Raw genomic sequence first — 21,612 nt, forward strand, 5'->3', positions numbered from 1 at the left:
AGTAAAATAGAGCCAATTTTACATGTCACTAAAAATTATTTTATTTATTTATTCATTAATTTTCAATGTTTGTATTTATGAATAAATCTTCATATCTCACTTCTTTTTTTTCTCTCACAATACCGCCCTTAATAAAATCGCTCTCGATGCAACGGAGGATTCGATGGTTGGGCTATTGTTTCGCCGACTTGTGAGTCAAGCGTTAACGGATTTTAGGTCTTATAGATTATGAGATCCGTTGAAAGCACGTACCTTTACAGTGAATCGTCGAGCCGTGGGAAGGGAGTTTATTATAACGTAAACGCTTTTGCTCTTATAGACTAACTCACGTGTATGCACAGCTAGCTGCCGAAAACGACAGTGTATTGCAAACTGCGTTGCTGTTTATTAGTGAAACATTATAAACATTTAATCACAAAACTATGTTAAATGAAAGTAGATGTTTTTAAAAATAATGTCCTAAATCGATAAGGAGATGACAATATATTTTTAAAAATTTATAACTAATAGTAAAAGATATAAAGCATAATAATTTAATAAATAATATATTTTACGTTTTTATGTAATAAAAATAACTGATCAATTTAGTAAAAGTTCATTCCTACTTTCCGTTTCTTACACCTAGTCGCCCTAAGAGAGCCAGAAGCGAGGTTAATAATAAATTCCGCGCAGCAACATGCCAGAAATAAATGCAAGTCAACGGTTCATGCTAGAAGCAGGCTTGATGTTTCCGTCTTTATGCATTGCACTGTCATTGTCCTTCCGTCGTGTTGAGAGAAAATACCAGTGAATCTCGTTATAACCATTCGTTGAAAATTTATTCTGCGCCATTCACGATATAACAATAAATTAATGTCGGCATGTTGACGCGGGAATCTTTTATAGACCAAACGATGCTGCATTGTTAATCAGCGAACAAAGAGAGATTGATTCGCATTTTTGTCGGACAAGCTCGCTGATCCAATATTTACTTCTTTCCAAAATTTCATTTTTCCGAAAGTAATAGCAAGATTTTTAATTAAATTCTCAAAATTGATACAACGTTGCCAAATTAAATGCAGGTCGCGAATCAATAATGCTTTCATAGTAAAAGTCTATCGTTTGCGCGATTGTGTGTTACGGTCGAGATTTTATTCACTAAAAATCGTCGCGTAAGATGAGAAAACGGAGGAATTGCAAACATTGTGTCACCCAGCGATGGGCGGGACTTCCGTTGGCGAGGTGGTGGAATGAGGCGAGAGGACGAGCAGAGACAAGACAGGAAAAGAAGGAATGATACCGACATTGCGCTGGTGCGCCAGCGCGAGGACCGCCTACTCTTCTTCCACACTGTCCTCGTTGTGTCACCATCGGGGGCATCAGGGACAATGACACGCTTGTCGTTCGCGACGTCGTTATCGGAAATTTGCGTCGCGGTCGATCTTGCGAGCGACCAATCGGTTGGTCGCGTCCCCGATCTCTCGAATAGCCATTATTACACGGGGGATAAGACTAGATGAACAACAACAAACCTCCTCATCGAAATTTTATATTCCTTCATCGTTTTCTGCCGAAAGTCACCATACGAAAGCTATCACTTTTCGGGCGAGAATCATAAGGAGAAGATTTTGCTGAAATATCTAAAAATTTAGCTAAATCTGTGAAAATAATTTTGTTAGACCATCGAAATAATTATGTAGAAATTTCAAGCATAATGAAGAATGCTGCAAAAATTTTGATATTCTAGCAACCAGTTTAAACATCATAATTTCATTCTTAGTATACATGATCATTCGTGTCTTGCACTTTTTTTCTTTGAAAAAGTAGGAGTGATAATATATATATATCAAGTGATTAGTTATAACATTTATATATATTATAATTTTTCAGGGTTGGTAGTAACACGTTAACTTGTAACGGGTTGAAAAAGTTATTCCTTGAAAAAAATAACTCCTTTTTCCATTAATTTGTAACGCGTTACTTTTTTACTCACATTACTTGTAACGAGTAATGTTATTACTTTTTTTAGTAAGTAACGCATAATGATGACAAATTACTTTTCAAAATGACTTTTCTAACCTTAGCACAACCTTAGCGTTATAAAAAATGCAACATTAAATTGTTTATTATAGAAAGTAACGACAAAGTAACTGAAAAGTAACGTTTGCCAAAACCCTGCAATTTATTGAAATACTTTATAACTTTATAACTTTCTAAAGATATTAAAGTATATATGTAACAATCATTTAATAATTTATGTATATTTGAAGTGATAAAAATTAACCCACGAATGACCCTCATGTGTAATAAAGAACCGGAAAAATCATCGTATATAATATTAAGGATTATTTTAAAAGTCAACAAAATTATTTTTAGATGCTTTGACAAAATCATCCTTTTCGTGTAGACCATATCAATTCGATTTATGTGCGACTTGTTAATTTTTCGATAAAATCAATAAGTGATGAGGTAATTCATAGGACTTACAGTTTCTAATCGGCACGATTGAAAGTAGAAGCGTGTATCAATCATACAAAAGTTATTACGATGCTTTCTTTGGTAGGTGTTTAAAACGGTTAGGAGAAAGCTAATTGCAATTATCGGCGTAAAAAGATTAAAAGCATTGTATACGCAGCGTTTGTCACGCGACCGGTTTGTCAAAAATAAAATCTGTCAAACGATCGCAGGTAATATCGCGAAGCTTCGACTTGGCTAAGACACAAGCCGTTTTGCAACGGCGGAGTCTCGAAAATGAGTTTTATATAGTACTCATGCCATGGTATGCTTTTATTGCCTCGTTAAATAAGTTCCGCGGAAAGACTCGTAATGTCTTCCGTTCTAGTATAGCAGTTTCCAGGAGCGCGATGGAATCGAGTTTCATTTCTGATTCCCGTTATTGATCATGAAGATTCGCAGGCAATTGCATCGAATTGCTAATGAAAATTGATAAATACTTATTTAAATTGGACTCGTCTTTGCAACAATCCTTTAAGTAAACGCATTCCTTCTATTCTCGATTCTTTAAGATAGATGTATATCTAATTTAAGAATTGATTAATTTTAATAATACTTTTGATAATTTAACCGATATAAATGTTTCTGTAATAATAAATAATATAAAGAAATAATTGAGATAAATATTGATGAAACCTAACAAAAAGTGTATAATAACAATTAACAATTAATAATTAATTAAAATAAAATAATATGAAACAAGGAGATGAATATTAATAAACGAAAAAAATGTATTATAAGAATCTTATGCATGTGGTTTATTATAACGGAAGAGAAATATTCTTGGAAATATTTAATCAAATGGACGCATTTCTTTAGAAGAAGAATATATGTTTTGCATTAAACAATTGTAAATATATTGTAAGAAAGCAGTTTCCAAACACACACACACACACACACACAAAACGAATAGTTTATTAAAATTACAATATCAGAACTGCATGTTAAAAAAAGAAAAATATTGTATCGTTATTTTTAAAATATTTCATAATTATTGTTTACTCGTAATGAGAAAATGTGTCATGTACTATTTGTGGCGTATAAAGTTTATATGAGAAATTAAAAAACCGCGACATATTTCTTGAAAGCGTTCTAAATGCTCCTATTCATCAAGCAATTTAAACAGTAATTATAATCTCTGCGCATGCATTTTCTCATCCGCATTTCCTGCATGTAATTAAAATTATAAAGCTCTGTACAAAATAGTACATAATATATTATAATATATATATCGGTAGATTATTTTTTAAATCTAGAGAATGATCGAAGAAAAATGTTACAAAAATTACATTATTTTGTTCTCTATTTATATACAGTGCTATTAAACATTTATTTAAAATCTTTCAGATATTTATTTACTTATGTCATTGAAATATCAAGAATTTCTTTAAAAAATGAAAAATATATAAATAATCATGATGTTGCGTGAATATCAGATTCTCAAAAATTTTACGTAAAAGAATATTATAAAATTTACAAAAGATATGTTTAATTATTTCTCGAAAATAGAATTTAAAAAAAAGTAAAAGATAAGAGATTATAATTAATATATCTTCTATCTCCTTTAGATATTTTTTCGAGGCAAATATAAAACATCTGTTGTATTTACTTGTCGTTAATAAAATGATAATTGAAAATCATTCTACTCACCCTGTGCTAGTCTCCTCGCCACCGGCTTGGATCTCATCGCTGCACGACGGGTGGCGAACTCGAAAACAAAACACTAATTGTAAGAACGTCGCTAACGGTCCTCCGAGCCATGCGAGTTTATGCACCGATTTATTATCCTGTCGATCAATTTACGCTGTCCACCCCCTCCCTTTTCGAATTGTCAATTGTTGTGACACGCGACTGTGGCAACTTCACTCTCGGCCGATCGCGGCGAAAGCCGAAAGCTCGATCGAGAAAACGTATTCACAACGGTGAAACACGTACCGGATGCATATCGGACGACGGTAGCGTGAAAGAGGGTAGTCCGTGCTACGGTCAGCTTCCGGTACGGACCGCGACCGGTCGCGTCCTCTTCCTCCGCTTCCTCCGCTTATCCGACGGCGGTGAGAGAGAGGTCGGGCGGTCGGTCCGTCCGTCCGACTGGGATCCTGACGCACGTCGGATCTGTCCTCCGACAGTGCGCGGAGGAGGCTTCTCCTGTCCTTCGCGTCTCCTCCTTCTCCACCACCTTGTCCTCCACCCTCGCGACGCTCTCCCTCTCTCCGCAGCCGAGCTCCCCCGCGAGGCCTCCTCCACCGCCTTCTCCCTCACCCTGCCGCCCCCGCCGTTTGCCTGTTCTCCTCTCCTTACACCACCTCCGTCGTTACACCTCCTGCTCTTCCGCCCTCTTCTGCCTCCTCTTCATGTCGCTACCACTACCACTGTCCACGACACTACCACCGCCGCGGCGGCGTCGACGACGCCTCCTCCTCCGCCTTCTCCTGGCCTTCCCCACCTGCAGAGTCGACCTGGTGGCTTCCCCACCACCTAGGCGACCCGGCTTCGCTGTCCACCAATGATCAGCGGCTGTCTCTCCTCCGCGGTGCGAATCGTGCACACGGCAGCTCTCGCGACCTCTCGCCTCTTTGCTCCTGGGCTTCTGTCCTACCTGCCTCTCTCTTGGTCGCTTATGCACTCTCGTCAGAGGCGGAAGATGCCGGAGGCCGTTTGATTACGTCCCGCGTACTCGTCAATAACGAGTATCGCGTTCTCGATCGATATTTCTCACGGAAATTTCATTTTTACGTATACAGCTTTTCATTCATGTCTTTCATAACTGCTATTAATTTAAGACGCTTCTTAATTTAAGACTCTGACCCCCCCATCAATGAAATTTAATGTGTTATTTGAAATCAATGTAATTCCTGATATATTTGAAACCTATAATAAATCTAATCAATTATTGTTATCTGAATTCTAATATTTTGTGAAGAAAGTAGCAACGTAAAGATCACTCTTACTTTTATTGTTTGCGTCATGCGATGGAAAAATTTGATGTAACCAGTCCAATTTGATCTGCTGATTCGTAGATATCGCATGATAAAGATACCTGCGTCATGTCTTCCACTATAGACTCAATTTTACGAAAGTACTACGTCTGTACTATGTGATAAAAGTATCGTATATCGTATAGCTCAATTTCCCGATATTCGTGTAGTATCTAATTTCGTTCGCATCTCTTTTTACGTTCGTATCTCTCTGCTCGAACGCAGCATCCGTTCGAGAACAGGTGTTCGCAGGCTGCTCTCTCATTTGCTGACGATGCTGATTACTGATCGCCTTCGTGTCCAGCCGCTATCGCTGCCGATTGCTGACGTGTAGTCTGTACCGCTCCGATACGAAGTATTCCCCACGTGCACAGATTATAAACATTCTTGTTCGATAAAGAGCTATCGCGTAGCTTGCGAATATTCTTGTTTCAAATTACCACGTCCGTGAAAGAAATTCTATTAACAATTTGGCAACATGGAATAATTGTTTTTTTCTCATAAAACACAGTATATGGATTGTTTATATAATTATTTTATAAGTTTTTGGTTATAATTTTTGCTAACAATTTACAGTTTTTCTTTTACTATCCACGATACAAATGAAAAACTTTCATTATTATACGACATCACATATCACAGTTTTCTCTTATTGCATATTGCATCTTTTGAACATGTGAAAAATTCATAGCATATGCAGTTTACGTGTGAAAATCGTTCAATAAAGATTGCTTATAACATAATTTTATACCAAATATTAATATACAGCAATAATAAAAGTTTTGATTAATATTAATTTCAAATTGTATTTCAATTAGTAACTTTATTAATCATCATTTCGAGCAAATATTTCAGTAATAATGTGACACTTTGAAAATAAAACTTGTATAATAATTGTATAAAGTAGCAGTATCATTTAACACATATCTTTAAAATCATACCTTAGATGACTTAGATAATCGGATAATCTAAGAATTAAAAAAATGAGAATCAAACGAGATATATAGATGTACGATACTTTGCAATTTTGTTTGTAGCCGTTTATGTCCCAATATCGAAGTCATTCTCGCAGTTGCTAATTTACACGTGGTTACATCCCAAAGATAGCTACAACCACGCTGTCGGTGAACACGTGGCAGCGGGGAGTATATCGATTGATATTCCAGTCGATGCCCGAAACGTTGCATTTATTGTTTACAGCGCGAATGCAGCACTGGTATTCGTATAATATACAGCACACCTGGTCAGTTGTTGAGCGATCCTCGCGCGTCGATTTCTCATTGATTTCGAATTATGCGTCAGCCACCCTTGCCGGTTAAATGACTTATCTCTTAACGGCGCGATTCGCGAAACAGTTTGACATTTAAACAGGCGGAAAGGAGATCGGGGAGACTACCACCCGGGGTGAAGTCACGCCGCGACGACGTCGAACTCCGGCGGGTAACTCGCTTCACGCCAGCACTTCGACTTTGCATTTCTGGGTGCGTTTGCTCGACTAAGCGTTCCCTCCTCTCCGTCTTCGTCGCACCTGAATGCGACCTCCGACCCCACGGTCGTTCGGCGCGAAACGCGCCCGCGCACCCTTCCGGGCGCAGCTCCGCCCTGCTCCTTCGTCCTTTTCGACCCAGGATCGGCTGCTTCTCATCCAGCTTTTTTTCATTTCCTCCTGCTTTATCCCTCCGAGCTGGCGCGTTTGGATTTGCGTTCGCCGCGGATTTCAAGAAAACAACTGCTTTAGGTGAGGGTGAAATCGTCGTTTAGAGAAATTACGTTTATTTCGACTGACCCAGAAGTCACATATAAGTTTCGAGAAACGTTGTTTATATAAATTTGTAACTTTTCTCGAAGAAGAAAAGTTTGTTTTTATAATTTTCTAAAATTTTCTCTTTTAACAATAATAGCAGTATTATTATTTATACAGGGTGTTTCAAAATTCGTGACTCAAAATACTTAGCAAGAACATTTTCAAAAATTTAAGTGAAAACGAAATTTTTATTTTAACAGTTTCCGAAATATAAGGGTTAAAATATGGCTAATTATAGACTGCGTTTAAATAGTCACCTGTGTCATTAATGAACACGCTGATGAAGTGCGCCATTAATACTACTGCACGCGCGACTTACAGACACGTGGCCATCTAAAGGTAGTCTGTTGGTCATATTTAAACCCTTGTTATCTCAAAAATTTACAACTGAAAATAAAAATTTACAAATCACATTTTTACTTAATTTTTCACGATCTTGACCATAGTATTTTGAGTCGCGAACCCTATAGTATACTTCATAGCGCAATATTATAATATCACAAATATTACACATATATGTAGACCGGTTTTTCGATAAAATACAGATTTATCGCGGTGCTTCTATTTATGAATACTTAAACGTATGGCAAAAATGGCGTCGACTTACCGAAACTTACCGAGACTTAAAGAAACAAGAATAACCGAAATGTGCATCGTTATAATTACGCGCGTATGAGCGCTGTACGAGCTTCTCGAATCGTAAGGACTCGTTATTTTAACGAGAACTGGCTGCAACTCACGGCAACTACGCTTATTGTCGACGGCTCGCCCGAAGTTCTTGGCTCTCGAATGACGGCGCGCGCGCGCGTGATGCAGAAATATCGCGGCGAACCGCGACGCGGACCGTCCGTCGGCGTCGCGTCGCGCGTTTATTTTCATCCTGGAAAATCATAAAAGACTGCCGAACGCTACCGTATCCCACGTCGTTGTAGAAACGACGAATACGAGCAACAGCCTCCAGGGGTTACGGTTATCGCCGCGACTCGTTGCTGCTAGATCAAAGGATCCAATCGTGCGGTTCGTTCACGCCGATTCTATTTCCGCGCAGGATTCTGCCGGAAAAATTATGAACGATTGCAAACACATTGAGATTCGATCGAATAGCACCAAATGAGATTTCCATGAGTATTCCCATCTTCGCGATATGGTGCAAAAGAATTTGGATTTTCTATCGATACAAGTGCGCGCGACAATACGAGCTATGATTGAATTTGTATGAATCGAACAATCGCACAGATACTTTTACGAAAGTGATCGATTATGCAAGGAGACGTACGTACGTATCGGACTCGAATACTCAGCCGTTCGTTATGGACAAACGTTCCATCCAGCGCAGAATCGGAAGCGAGACAAATGATATTTATTACGTGCGGTTGGACTCGCTTCTTAGATCCTTGATCGGTGATTCGCGTCGGATTAATCGAGGCCACCCGTTCGAACATTGCTTGGATCGCCGTTTCATTGTGATTCATTTAACGAGTCATAAATCCCGCTTCTCTTAAATTTAAATTTGTATCAAATATATTTTCTAATTATATGAGAAATAATTTAATGCTACCTTTACATTAATGCGCTACCTTTACCTTATTAAGGTAGCGCATTATGAATAATTCTAAAGTCACCAAGAAATCGCAATAGGACTGCATTATCGCAATTACTTTTCAGCCAAGTTTTCAATCTTTAGCCAAATCTTCTCGTTATTCATCAACAATCTCTGCGTATTTTCACTTTCGCTCCAGTTCGTCGTCTATTCTTTCACTCAACTGTCGGAGACCATTTCACATGCTCTCATCCGGTCTCCGCGCTCTTCCTCCTGCAACATCATTTTTCTCTTCACCCCATAAACCTTCTCTTTCTCTCGGTCACCTCTCGCGTCACCTCTTTTCTTCGCGAGGCGCTCTTTGTTTCCCGTTGCACGTGCTCCACCCGCGCTCGTGCATGGTAAAAAACACGACCGAACACGGAGAGAGAGAGAGAGAGAGAGAGAGAGAGAGAGAGAAAAGGCATAAAAAAGAGAGAGGAAAGAACGGCAGAGGGTGGACCAGGTGGGAGGAGGATACGTGTGACTTCATAAGGCATCCATATTCAAATGGATATAGTATTACGTGTGCGTGCTGGTTGCGTTATGCATTCTCGCCGACGAGAGGCAGGTGTTGGCTGTTAGTGTTGGTGAGGGTCAGCTCACGCACATGTGCGATCGCAGCCGAGTGTGCGTATCTGCGTGCGGCGAGAGCGCGTACGTTCTATGCGCGAATTGAATACGCGCTTGTCAGTGGCGTAGAAACGGGAGTAAGTCTTGATCACTGATAGATATCAACGTGCGGTAGCGCATGGTGACATTAAATATCCATATTTATAAACTGTCCGTATATTTAATGGATAATATGATCGAGTGAATGACAAGAAGGTAATAAAGATTGTCTGTAAGTTGATAACTTTGTCAAATAACACAACACGGCGATAATAAATATTCCGCTTGCAGTTTGTGAGTAATATTTTTATATAAAGGTTAATAAATCGCGCCTATTCAGATAACACCTAACACAAAATCCAAAATCGGGATGAATTTATCGAAATATCTTTTGAACGTCTTTAAAACGCTTTTACAAAAAATGTCTTTAAGGTATTTATTTCTTCAAACCATTTTGTATCTCGTTTTTTGACAGGTTTGTTGTCTGAGTAGCGATTGAGAAAAAACAAATAATTTTATTAAATATATATATTTTTGAAACTGGATATGTAATAAGGGTAATGTCAGAGAGGAAGAATATTTTAGAAACATTTCTGTGTTGTGATCTAATGTATTTGTGTCGGCGAGGAGAGAGCACGAGTGTCTTGAGATTGAAGGTTTCTTGGAACGTGACATGCGGCCCTGCCATACTGTGTACTCAGTATATTCAATTAATCTCCTTCCTGACGAGCCCTCCCAGCTTGGACTTTACGACCTTCATGCCGAAGAAAGGACTCGAAGAGCGCACCGCGATCTGAGCGCAACTCTGTGTCACGTTTAAACACAAAAGACAGCGTGCGTATGTATTTTTAAAAATAAATACACGTAGATTATATATACATAATTGTTTACTTATAATTCTCTTAATAACTAAACCTTATTCTTTACATCTAGATAAAATATACTTTAAAATGTAATATCAGAATATTATATTATACAAAATACTTACCGTCTGTAATCATATTTTTACTCCCTCTGTCCAATCTAAGTTTTTTTCATTGTTTCAGTCTTTCATAAAATGTGGAAAAATTCAAGATTACTTTTCAACATTTCTATTGCATTACCAAATAATTTTTTAATAAGATATTTTAGGAAAGAAACTTTCATTTATTTTGGAGTGAGAACGAATTTGTGTCAAAAAATATCCAGGTTGCAAAAGATTAACATTGAAATATAAAGTAATAATATATAAGCAATGAGTATAGATCACTACACTGTAAAAAATAAAATGTTAATTTTAACATTTTTGCATCTCAGAAAGTCCACTAAACGTCTTTAAGTTAAAATTAACATTTTATTTTTTACAGTGTATAACACATTTATCAATCTGGTTCCTTAGAAAACAACTGCAACGGAATATTTCGGTAAATACATCAATTGAAATACAGTGAAAAAAAAGTTCACAAGAACTTTTTACAAATGTTTCGTTCACGTGGAAGAAGAGTATGATTCGATTTCGGTCAAGGATCACCGAAATGACGAATAAAAGAGCTAGTTTTTGGAGCGATCCCATACAAAACCACTCGCGATCTCGATATTATCGTAAAAGAGGAGGAAGAAAGTCGATTCGACTACTTCCGAAGGAGAGAGATCGGCTGGCGGAGGGATGAAGGGAAAGTGCCGTTAACGGATGACGTATATTAGGGATACTCTGGTCGAGTAGGGTACCCAAGGATCCAGGACCCTCCCTGTCCTTTCGCTGGCTATAAAAACCACTCGCCTTCCTTCTCGACCCTTAACTAAAAGGCCAATCCTCCCTGCCACCTTTATCGATCCGCAAGAAATGTGCGTTCGGTTACTTTTTGACTTACGGACTCTTTCTTTATTGGATCTCTTATCTTAGCTCACCTCTTACCACAATTTATCTTCGAGCAAGTCTCATTGTTTTAATATTCGATTTTATTCCCATGTAACATGTCTGTTATGAATTATCTATATATAGTACCTATAATATATTTTTAAATTAAAAAATTTTCAAATCCATGCATATACCTACCACATAATTTTTCTGCGGATTACACTGAACGACAATGATTTTGTTAAATGAGTAACTTTGGTTAATTTTTATGTATTTTTTATGTTAATTCTAAAAATAAAGATATCCTATAGAGTACAATTTTTTGTCTGATATATATATATATTTATTTATGTATACAAGGTATTAAAAAATCATTCAGCATTTTTATGGTAAATAGTATACATCATACTGAGTAAAAAAGTCTTAGTAAATATATATAGATTGAAAGCTCAACTTCTGAAATAAGTATAAACAATGTATGTTAGTATCATAAATGATTGTCTCTTCTATGTGTTGTACAATGTTAAAAGAGATAAGTAACACTGATAGTCTATTTGAAAGAATTACAAGTCCAGTGAGGTGGTCTCCCATAATGCCTATCAAATATATCATAATGGCTAGTTGCATTTAAATTTATGTTAAATTCCCTATGAATAATTAATTAATATCTAAGAATATAAGATAATTAAATAAAGGAATTTTTTAATGCATGTTATTCAAAAATCCTGCCCTCATCAATTTAGCGAACAAATTTAAAACCAGCAGAACATTTTATTACAATTTAACATAAGAAAAGTGAAATTTTTTATCAACTAGCGTTATTTATATTTGTTGACACATTTGTATAATATAAATATTAAATGTCAATGTCCATAAGATTTCTCTTTCTTTTGTTATAATCAATTGAGATATTATCGAAGATTACACGAGGCATTACACCACTTTTACATTCTTTCGCTTTCCATTCTCATAGCTTCGCGGAAGTGTGAAATTCCCGAGCGATTGACGCCATCGTTCTTATTCTTAAAAGTTGTAAAGTTCGTTCGCCGATAAACGCTAAATGTAACCATTGAAAGCGTACAAATATTTATTGAAACGTTCGAGAAATATTTATCGGCAAACGTATCGGTGTAGCCTATACTGGTTACCGAAAATTTGCATACCCTTAACAATGCTTAACACGCTGTTAGTACAGTATTAAATGAGAGTGTAATACCGTAGTGTGCGTATATACACGCGATTATCTGAAAAGCATCTATGAATAAGAAAAATGAGTCTTTACTCTTAACGTATATTAACATAAGAGAGACTCGAAGTAGAAGCTCGGTAGCTTTTTTTCTTTTTATTCGAGTGCGTGCGGTGTGGCTATACTGATCGTCGTCAGGATAATGACCGGAGGAAGATGAATTAGATCACATTTACCTGTTATAATTGCTCAGGAAGAAAAGGACGACTTCAAGTCTTAATCTCATTCTATGATCACTGCAAATGTATATGTATTCTGTCATAATAATAGAAATATAAAACCTATCACAAAATTTTCCTTCCTGTTTTTCTAACACACACATTTTATCGATATTTAAATAACTCTTACCCTACTAAAGGGGAATCACTAGTTACCGAGCGATTCCTGTTTGTGTAAGTTTCTTTACGTTTTTCGATAATTATAAATTATACTATAGTTTATTATTTTTCAAAATAAAGTGCCAATATTTATTCTATAAAGTGCCTCGGTAGTCTAAAGGCTTAGGATGCTCGCAAGAGATCCAGGTTCGACTCCCGGCCGAGGTAATATTTTTCGCAATAAGAATTGATTATTTACAGATTTTAATATATTATTCAACATTATTAAGATCGTTTCGAAGATATGAATAAACATCAAAATTTGTTAAATTGCTAGCCAATTTAACTCGTGATATTACTACGGTAGAGTTAGCGTTTTCAAGACCGAAAGATCATTTCGGCGCGCATTTCTGGGGACTACATACATAGTATATAAATTTATACAAGAATCATACAAGCTAAGATCCAGCTAGACCGTTTAAGGCTTTGATTTCCATAGTTTATTCTAGAAAGTAGAAAGTACGTTGATGAATTTTTAGAGATTTTTAAAATTATTCTGATTAGGTGAAAAAAACGGACGGATTCTAGTGCTATATATATAGAGTTAGGATAGTAAATTGAATATTGTTGGTTTTATTTGAACATTTCTATTGTAAAGAACATAAATGCAAGCGAGTTGCACATCGTGCGGGCTGCATATTTTCCATCGGCGATGGCAGCACGAGAAGGAAGACAGGGGTGTACAAGGGTTTAGTTGGAAGGGTGGTATAGAGAATTGTGACGGCGGTGGAGGAAGGTGCGAGAGAGCGAGGCATGTCGTGCAGCCTATATCTAAGACGGTCGCATGTCATATCAGCAGTCATCGGACTGGGATATAGGTATGTCTGTATAATGCCGCGATAGTACCTCGTCGGTGCCCCTGTGTGTATATTACGGGGATTTAGCCCGTGTGCCCTCGCATGCTCGGAGACTGATGTGACCACGGAGAGACCGCCTCGTTGAGACATGCGAGCCGCCTTGTACGCGCAACCCTTGTCGCCTTCCAAGATCCAAGCGCAAAAAAAAATATCAGAGATGTTCCTGATCGTGAATAAATGACTGTTATTAATTGATCCGTGCGGCCGGAGTTCGTAAAAGTAACTAATCGCGGGATCCAGATCCGTACCGTGCAGAGAGAATTGCGAAGGATTCTCGAAGATATTTCTTACATATACTTAATTTATTATATCTAATGTCTGATAACTGCGGTGACCGAGATCGGAGCAGTGGCATGCAAGCGAGTTACTTTATAAAAGCAATTCTGCGTTGCAGTTTGTGCGGTGAATTTTATATTCCTCGTAGTTTCACAGAAGTCATTCCTGATTTTAAAACGTGATAATCATTGATTTTAAAATCAACTTTGTACACGACTGATGATTCGCGAAATCTGTTATGGACGATAGTTAGTTCTTATTTGCATTTTTAATATATATATCCTTGTCACAATGAATTGTTTTATTATATTAACTTGTATTTTCTTAAAATAAAATAAAAATAATTGAAAGTAATTGTTTTTGCTTCTTTTTTTCTTACATATGAAACATATACGTGTAAATATTATACGGCTTTAGATGATATTACAAGTACAAAACACTTCTATAAATTGATGCAAATGTTTTATATTTAAAGGAAAATAAATTAAAAAGCAATGTTGTTGAAAAGTAATATTTATTTTTATAACAATTTTAATATTTCATTAGTCCTCCTTTACCTTTTATTACCGACTTTTCCAAGAAAATACAATAAACTGGTAGGTATTTTACTTATGATCAAGGCTGTATAAGTCAAAATTACTAGCGACTCGCAATGCTCTTTCTCCAAATCTTATTTTTGCATTAACACAATTAATAACATAAAGAACAAAAAGAAAAAGAGCAAAAATAACAAATAAATAACAAATAAAAAGGAATGATCAAATAATTAAACGAGATATGAAAAAGAAATCATTTAAATATCTTTTAATGGATAAAATTCGTTGATAGATACATAATATTGATAGCAGTTTTTTTAAATTTAACAGTCCATCTATTCTCTTATTACCTATTAACATATATCTGATTATTAAATAAGCACGAAGATAAATTGTGGATATTCTTTACGATAGTATATAAATAAACTAGCGTGTATCAAAAAAAGTAGGTTGATCATAGAACGGTTGTAACTGCGCGAAAATTAAAAGCTTTTGTATTTAAATTAACTTGTTATTCTAAATCTTTGACTGTTACTATAAAATCGAGTATTCTTAAGACCGATTAAGAGCCTCGTTAGTATGCATTGGTATACCCGCGCCGTCTTGTAACTACCTCATCTACCGATCTACTTCATTGTTGTATGAATGAGCGTGATGGACATATTCATGATGTGCGACATTACATGATAAACCTTTTTAAAAATGGCGGTGATCGAACGTTAAATTGGGCATAATAATTTCAATTAGAATGTATTACAGTTAATAATCTCACTGCGAAATATTGAACTAAAAATATATCTTTGGGTATCTTTTACGTAGGAAATAAAGCGCGTGTATTTATTAATTATTAAAGCAAAATACGGGGTTAATGGTACTCGTGTAACCTTAGTCGTCATGCATTTATAACTAGCTCCGGTAGACTGAACAAACAGGGGTGATATGGTTGATAGCTTATCTTTTTACATGAACATGTATATATCAAAGATAATTACTCTTTGTTCCTGATATGAAGAATTAAGGATTTTTTTAAATCGATGCTGGATTTAATCACGGATGAGTAAATGGCGCGTGTAAATTACAGTGAGTAAACAAGTCACACAAGTCTCCAAGTTAATTTAACGATAGTGTGAATTAAATGTTTCGAAGGAGATTTAACGATAGTGCCATGGATATTCTCACTCATTTTGCGACGCAAATTATTCGCGTTCAATAAAGTGGACAAAGAACCATAGCGTGACTTCCATGTTTCAGGTCAAGACAATATATTTCATCATTATATTATTACGCGACTGAGTATAAAAGCTATCATGTATTTATCGTCAGAACATTACTTTTATCGCAGCATGAGCGAGATACACAACAAGCTATGTATCTGCTATGGCCACCTAAAGATTTATCGTAATGACTGCACTCTAAATCTTCAATCGATAGCACGTCTGCAGCATATGCTACCATGTCACACCAATTTTTACAGACAATCTAGCTAGCATCTGTCGATGATTCAACCCGAGAAGAGTAAGCATCGCGATAGCTAGAGCAACAATAATTTATTTTTATACAGAAAACGTCGAAAATAAATTTCTCTAATATATATATATATTATTTTCATCTTATGTTACATCAATCTCGCTTATGCAGACTTGACTATCTCTTCAAATATTGAATATATTATAGATTTAAAGAGATTTACATCTCTAAATCAGTTTTTCGATAATTAAAAATTGAGAATTTACAAATTAGGAAAATACTGTAACATATTATCTAATAAAAAAGAATAGAATTACCTATATATTATAAATAAGAATAAAAATAATAATTGTTTGTTGTAAAAATAATAATAGTTGTTTCTTAAGTTTTAATCAAACGACAAGTTTTTTAATTGTAATAATTTGGATAAAAGCATAATAAAAATTACATATTAGATTTATGATTCTGGTTAATTTATAAGTCTGATACAGCTGGAAGTGAAATTTGGAAATAATTTTAGCCTTATTTAGACTCATTTTTGGACAATTTTATTGACATAACATATTCAATTATTACTTCTTTTTATATAAACAGGTTATGAAGAGAGTTGTGTATGCGTGATACCACGTAACTCGTATGCGTCGATCAGGTGTACATAGGTGTGCGTGTTTGTAAGTGGGTTTGGGTAACTAAAAGCAGCGTGGGTCGAGTGAGCGAGTGTATCATAGAAAGGGCATTCGAGTGGAAAAACGCAACTAAACACGAGTAATTGGAAAGCGAAGGGAGATAGATTTTGACCCGCACTAGGTCTGTCGACACTCTTGCTTCGCGCCAGGGACGAATGCATATTTATTATTTTATTCAAATATATATTTCATATTTTCCATGTTTTAATAACAATGTTACTATGGTATAACGTATAATTTCTTTTTTCTGAGCATAAGATAATACATAAACAAAATAATATACCAGTGTATAAAATTAACTTGAAATCATTAAAAGTTTACCTTATTAAAATTAATGAAATAATTAATCATGATTATTATATATATATATATATATATATATATATATGCTAAAAGTTAGCTAACATTGATGTATTAATCGTTTAATGCATAGACTCATTTTGTAAAATATTTGATTAACACTGCGAGCAATTTTTCTTACGATATATACTGCCCTGGGAAAGCGTTCAAAACTCGAGAAAAACAAGAAAAGAGTTTCATGTCAAACTTTCTCGCATGTTCCAGTTTAACGCGAGAAGTGGTAGTCGTCGTTAACACGTTTTTGATCATTTTTTCTTTACCGGCGAGAAAAATTTCGTATACGTCCATTTCCGCGACCGACCGAGTAATTAAAAGTGATATGATGAATTAAGAAGCGCAAAGTCTTACGAAAAGACAATGTTATTTAATGTGCACTTCGAATATCCAAATGAAAATTGAATTTCTAAAATTGCAGATCATGTTTCGTGTTGTTGCCCGATAATATTCGGAGCAATAAATCCAACAAAGAGCACCCTTGTTCTTCGAAGAGCGTCCACGTAGGATAATAAAACAGAACGTTTCGAGTTACATTGCGGCTGTTTTCAAAACAGAATTCAATCTTTTGAACAGTTGTCATTATCACAAGCATCACGAACCTTTCGTTATGCTAGACGGTCATAAAAAGTCTTCGCTCGTTGATCCTTTCGACCATTTTTTGTGCTGTACTTGGAAAAGACATTTCCTGATTTTATAGTCGAATTATAATATTTCATTTAATTAAAAATTTATATCGATGCCAAGGCATGGAAATTAATATTTTATATTTATTTATTATAATTAAAATTATGGCTGCGTTTATATTATGTTTGACATATATATTTTTTATAAGAGCCAGTGTACATGAATTGATTCAACTAAAGCTATTTAATTATAAGTACTTTAAAAAAAAATCAATAAAAGGAATAAAAGCAATAAAAAAGCAATAATTTTGCTTTTACACATCCATTTGTCGAAAAGTTTAAATTCATAGGAAATAAATACCTATTCTCTTAAGAAATTATTCTCTTAAGAGAATCGTGAAGCATGGAAGGGCAGGACAATCTCGCTCATAATCAAATTTGTAAACCAAAATCAACATCATGCCGCTCCCTTGGCAGCATCGAGGGCTGTTATTCGCAGAACTCTCCGCAGAAGTGAAAGAGAGTGAGATAGAGCGGAAAGTGATTTAAGACTGTCTCCTCTTCTCCTCCAACCCTCCCGCTACCATTTCTGAGTCCACCACCTTCGCCTCTCTATCTCATCCCTCGTGCGTACATGGTTCCCGAAAAGAGGCAGCAGGGGGTTGCTTCGCGGCTGCTGTTGGCTTTCCGTTGCGGTTTGTGTGGGGAATGTTTCCTTCCCTTGTGAACATATCCGTACACCCTACCTTTGCCTTTCCTTCATCCCTCTCGTCCGCACTGCAATCGTATACCTCTTTCTCTCGTATAAACCGTAGCATATTACTAGCATGGCGGTACCTTCAGTTCAGTCAATGTAAACCCTTGAAGGCATTTGCTGATTCAAATTAATCACAACCGAGCTAGCTCGAACTACCTCTTTACGCCTGATCTCGTGAACATCAACAAACTCGTACAAATGAGTAAATATCCTTAATCCTTCGTTGCTACGTATCTATAATATACACTATATTATATACTATATAACTTACATAACTTCTTCTATTAATTTAATGAAAATTTAAAAATTTAAATCGCCCTTATTTAACAATTTTATTTCTCATTTTATAATTAGAAAAATTAAACAATAATAAATACATAATTACCATAACAAGACTACTATTATTTATAAAACTCTCTCTCTTCTGCAAACTAAACCGCAATTATTTATTATTCTAAATTTTTGCGTGCAAAAGTTAAACAAATATTTTAAGTAAATAACTTTTGTCGACGATACGATCCACAGTGCAATCATAAACGTTGTCGTCGACTACTATTAAGAATCGATTGAACAAAGACGTGTCAGAATCTGATGGAATCATTTTTTTCTTCCAATTCAGTTACCAACCCCTAAACGAGAAAAGGAAAGATTTCGTGCTTGTCAAAGAGGAATAGGAATGGAGGAAGAGCGCAAGAAGAGAAGCCGTAAAAAGAGCGTTTTTCATTCTCATGACACGACTACCAGTGGCTTGCTAGATTTTCGTCGCGCTGCAGCGCCCGTTTCGTACGGTTGGAAAGTAGAGAAAGACAAAAAGGAGAAAGCAGAGGGTTGGTGGTACGAAGGGGGGTGCGAGTCCAACGAGAGTGCTCTTTAGAATTAGAGCAGAGCACCGCGCCTCTCCTCGGTTACATTCTCTCTCCATCTCAACAGACTTCTCCTCTTTCTCTCTCTCTCTCTCTCTCTCTCTCTCTCTCTCTCTCTCCTCTTCTCTCCTCTCCTCTGCTCGATGAATCCGCGAGGCATCTCATCACGCAACATTACCCACCGAGCTCCGCGACTCAGCTTCCTCCTCCATTCTCCTTCAACCATCATCCCTCTGCACCGCGACGTTCGCTTCCTGCGCCCTCCCATCCAAGCCATCCCGCGGCCTCCGTTGGCAGCCCTTGCATCTCGGCCACGCAACATTAAGCCCACTCCTCCGTATTTTCCGTCGGATTCTATAGAGTCTCCCTAAGGCGACTATTTTTTTATTTCTCGAACGTAGGAAACGTCAACTGTATATTGAACGACGAGATCGTGACGACCTCGACACACGGCTTGTATAGATCTGGCGCCGATAAAAATGAATACCGACCTCGTGACATTGTTTCAAAAGTGCCTATTTTTACTTTAAAAGAAAAGTTTCTTAAATGTATACAATGTGCTAATATCGAATCAAAAGACAAGTTGATTTCAACGTAAAGATTTTGTCGAAGAATTATAATTTTCACGCGATACAACAGAACACAATGGTAACAGAATTACAATGGTAATTTTAAAAAATTTTAATTTACATTTCAGTTAAAAATAAATAATGACACGTTCATATTTCTCAAATATATACACATATTTAAAAGCATTCTAATCAATGGCTAATAATTGATGAAACTTGAGAAACTTGCAAACAGAGAGAATTCTTAAAAAAAAACTAATTGAGATCATATAAAAAAGCTAATTTAGTGCAGTTTAAATTTCGACCAGCAAAGAGGAAGGTAAGAGAAGAAGAAGAAGAAGAAGAAGAAGAAGAAGAAGAGAAAAAGAGAGGGAGAATTTATACATGATTTGATTAATGTTTTATACCTACTATAAACAAATAATTAATAAAAATAATTAATTTTTTGCTACAATTATCTCATCGCTTATTAACAATTTTTATATCTTTTCTATCTGTAATAAATAACGACATCAGATACATCATTATGTGTGCGTATAAAAATATCAAATATATATTAATTAAAACTGAGAGTAATAATAAGCTATATTTAAGTATCTTTCGATTTTCCATATTTTGCTATTTCCATTTTCTGTTTTATCAGCGAAATATCGTCGGGGTAACGCAAGAAGCGGAGAATATGGAGAAGTAGAAGCGCGGATGAGGAGTCGGAGGAAGGGTCCCCTCGGAAGGGATGCCGCTAGGGATGAGGGAGGAGAGAGAAGAGAGCAGCGTGAGGAAACGCGGAGGGTGGGAAAGAGGTCTCGTCTCCCTGTCTCTATTGATCCTCCGAGGAGGAGCCGCGCGCACCTCGTCTTCCATCCCTCCTCGGTCGCAATCTCTCTCTACCGCGAGAAAGTTAGAGAGGGGGTGGGGAAGGGAAAGAGAATGAGAATGAGAGATGGGCAGAAAGAGAACCGTCATATACCGCGCGGTTGGCTGATACCATTCCGAGAAACGCAGCAACAAAATGTAACGTAGGTTCTTTGTATTGAACTCAACCGTGTTTGTTTGTTTAAGATCCAGAACGCTTTCAAATTTAACTTTCCGACTGTATTGGTGCGTTCAATTAAGTATAACGAAGTAATCGCGCGTTTAAGAGTTCTTCTCATTTTATATCGCAACGTGCAGAAAATGCATCACTCTCGAGGGAATTTGAGACGGAAACACTGTCAACTTTAACTCACGTGTCCGCTCCTTGAGGTTTATATTTTTTAAAAGTTTTCTGCCGGAAACCGCGAGTAGACTTACTTGTGACGAAATCACGTTTTAACGGAGTGCGCGTAATATTAAAGAAGAAAGAGGCAAATCGGCTCTTACAAGTTTTACTTTTACGTTAATCTATCCATTTCGTAAAAATAATACAAGAGATGAGATACAATTCAATGTAAATATGTATTATTTGATGAAATATTTTTTTATAGAAAATATTGATAATATAAAAGTAACATCTTTTTAAAAAAATAGAGCAATATTAAGTTATTATAAAACGTAATGAAAGAAATATTTTATATTACCGCTGTAAATTGTTTTTCTGAAAATTGTTCAAAAACGATATATCTCATTTTTCTCTACCGTATCATACATGTACTTATAATTATCGTCGCTTCCTATACTACGTTGGATATTCATCGCGAATGTGTTTCCTGCGTAGGG

At 36.1% G+C, this 21,612-nt stretch overlaps 1 protein-coding gene across 1 annotated transcript in view; it reads right to left on the bottom strand.

The window, feature by feature from the left end:
* The window catches only part of LOC105148914 (transcription factor hamlet), an 86,551-nt gene extending 79,586 nt beyond the window's left edge, over positions 1-6,965 (bottom strand). Inside the window, exon 1 of the mRNA XM_011060964.2 lies at positions 4,144-6,965. Coding sequence (XP_011059266.1) covers positions 4,144-4,180 — 37 coding nt within the window. The 5' untranslated portion in view covers positions 4,181-6,965. The remainder of the gene's footprint in view (positions 1-4,143) is intronic.
* Between the last annotated feature and the right edge of the window lie 14,647 nt (positions 6,966-21,612).

Source organism: Acromyrmex echinatior, chromosome 3 (assembly GCF_024713525.1).
Source record: "Acromyrmex echinatior isolate Ae372 chromosome 3, ASM2471352v2, whole genome shotgun sequence".
Classification (NCBI taxonomy): domain Eukaryota; kingdom Metazoa; phylum Arthropoda; class Insecta; order Hymenoptera; family Formicidae; genus Acromyrmex; species Acromyrmex echinatior.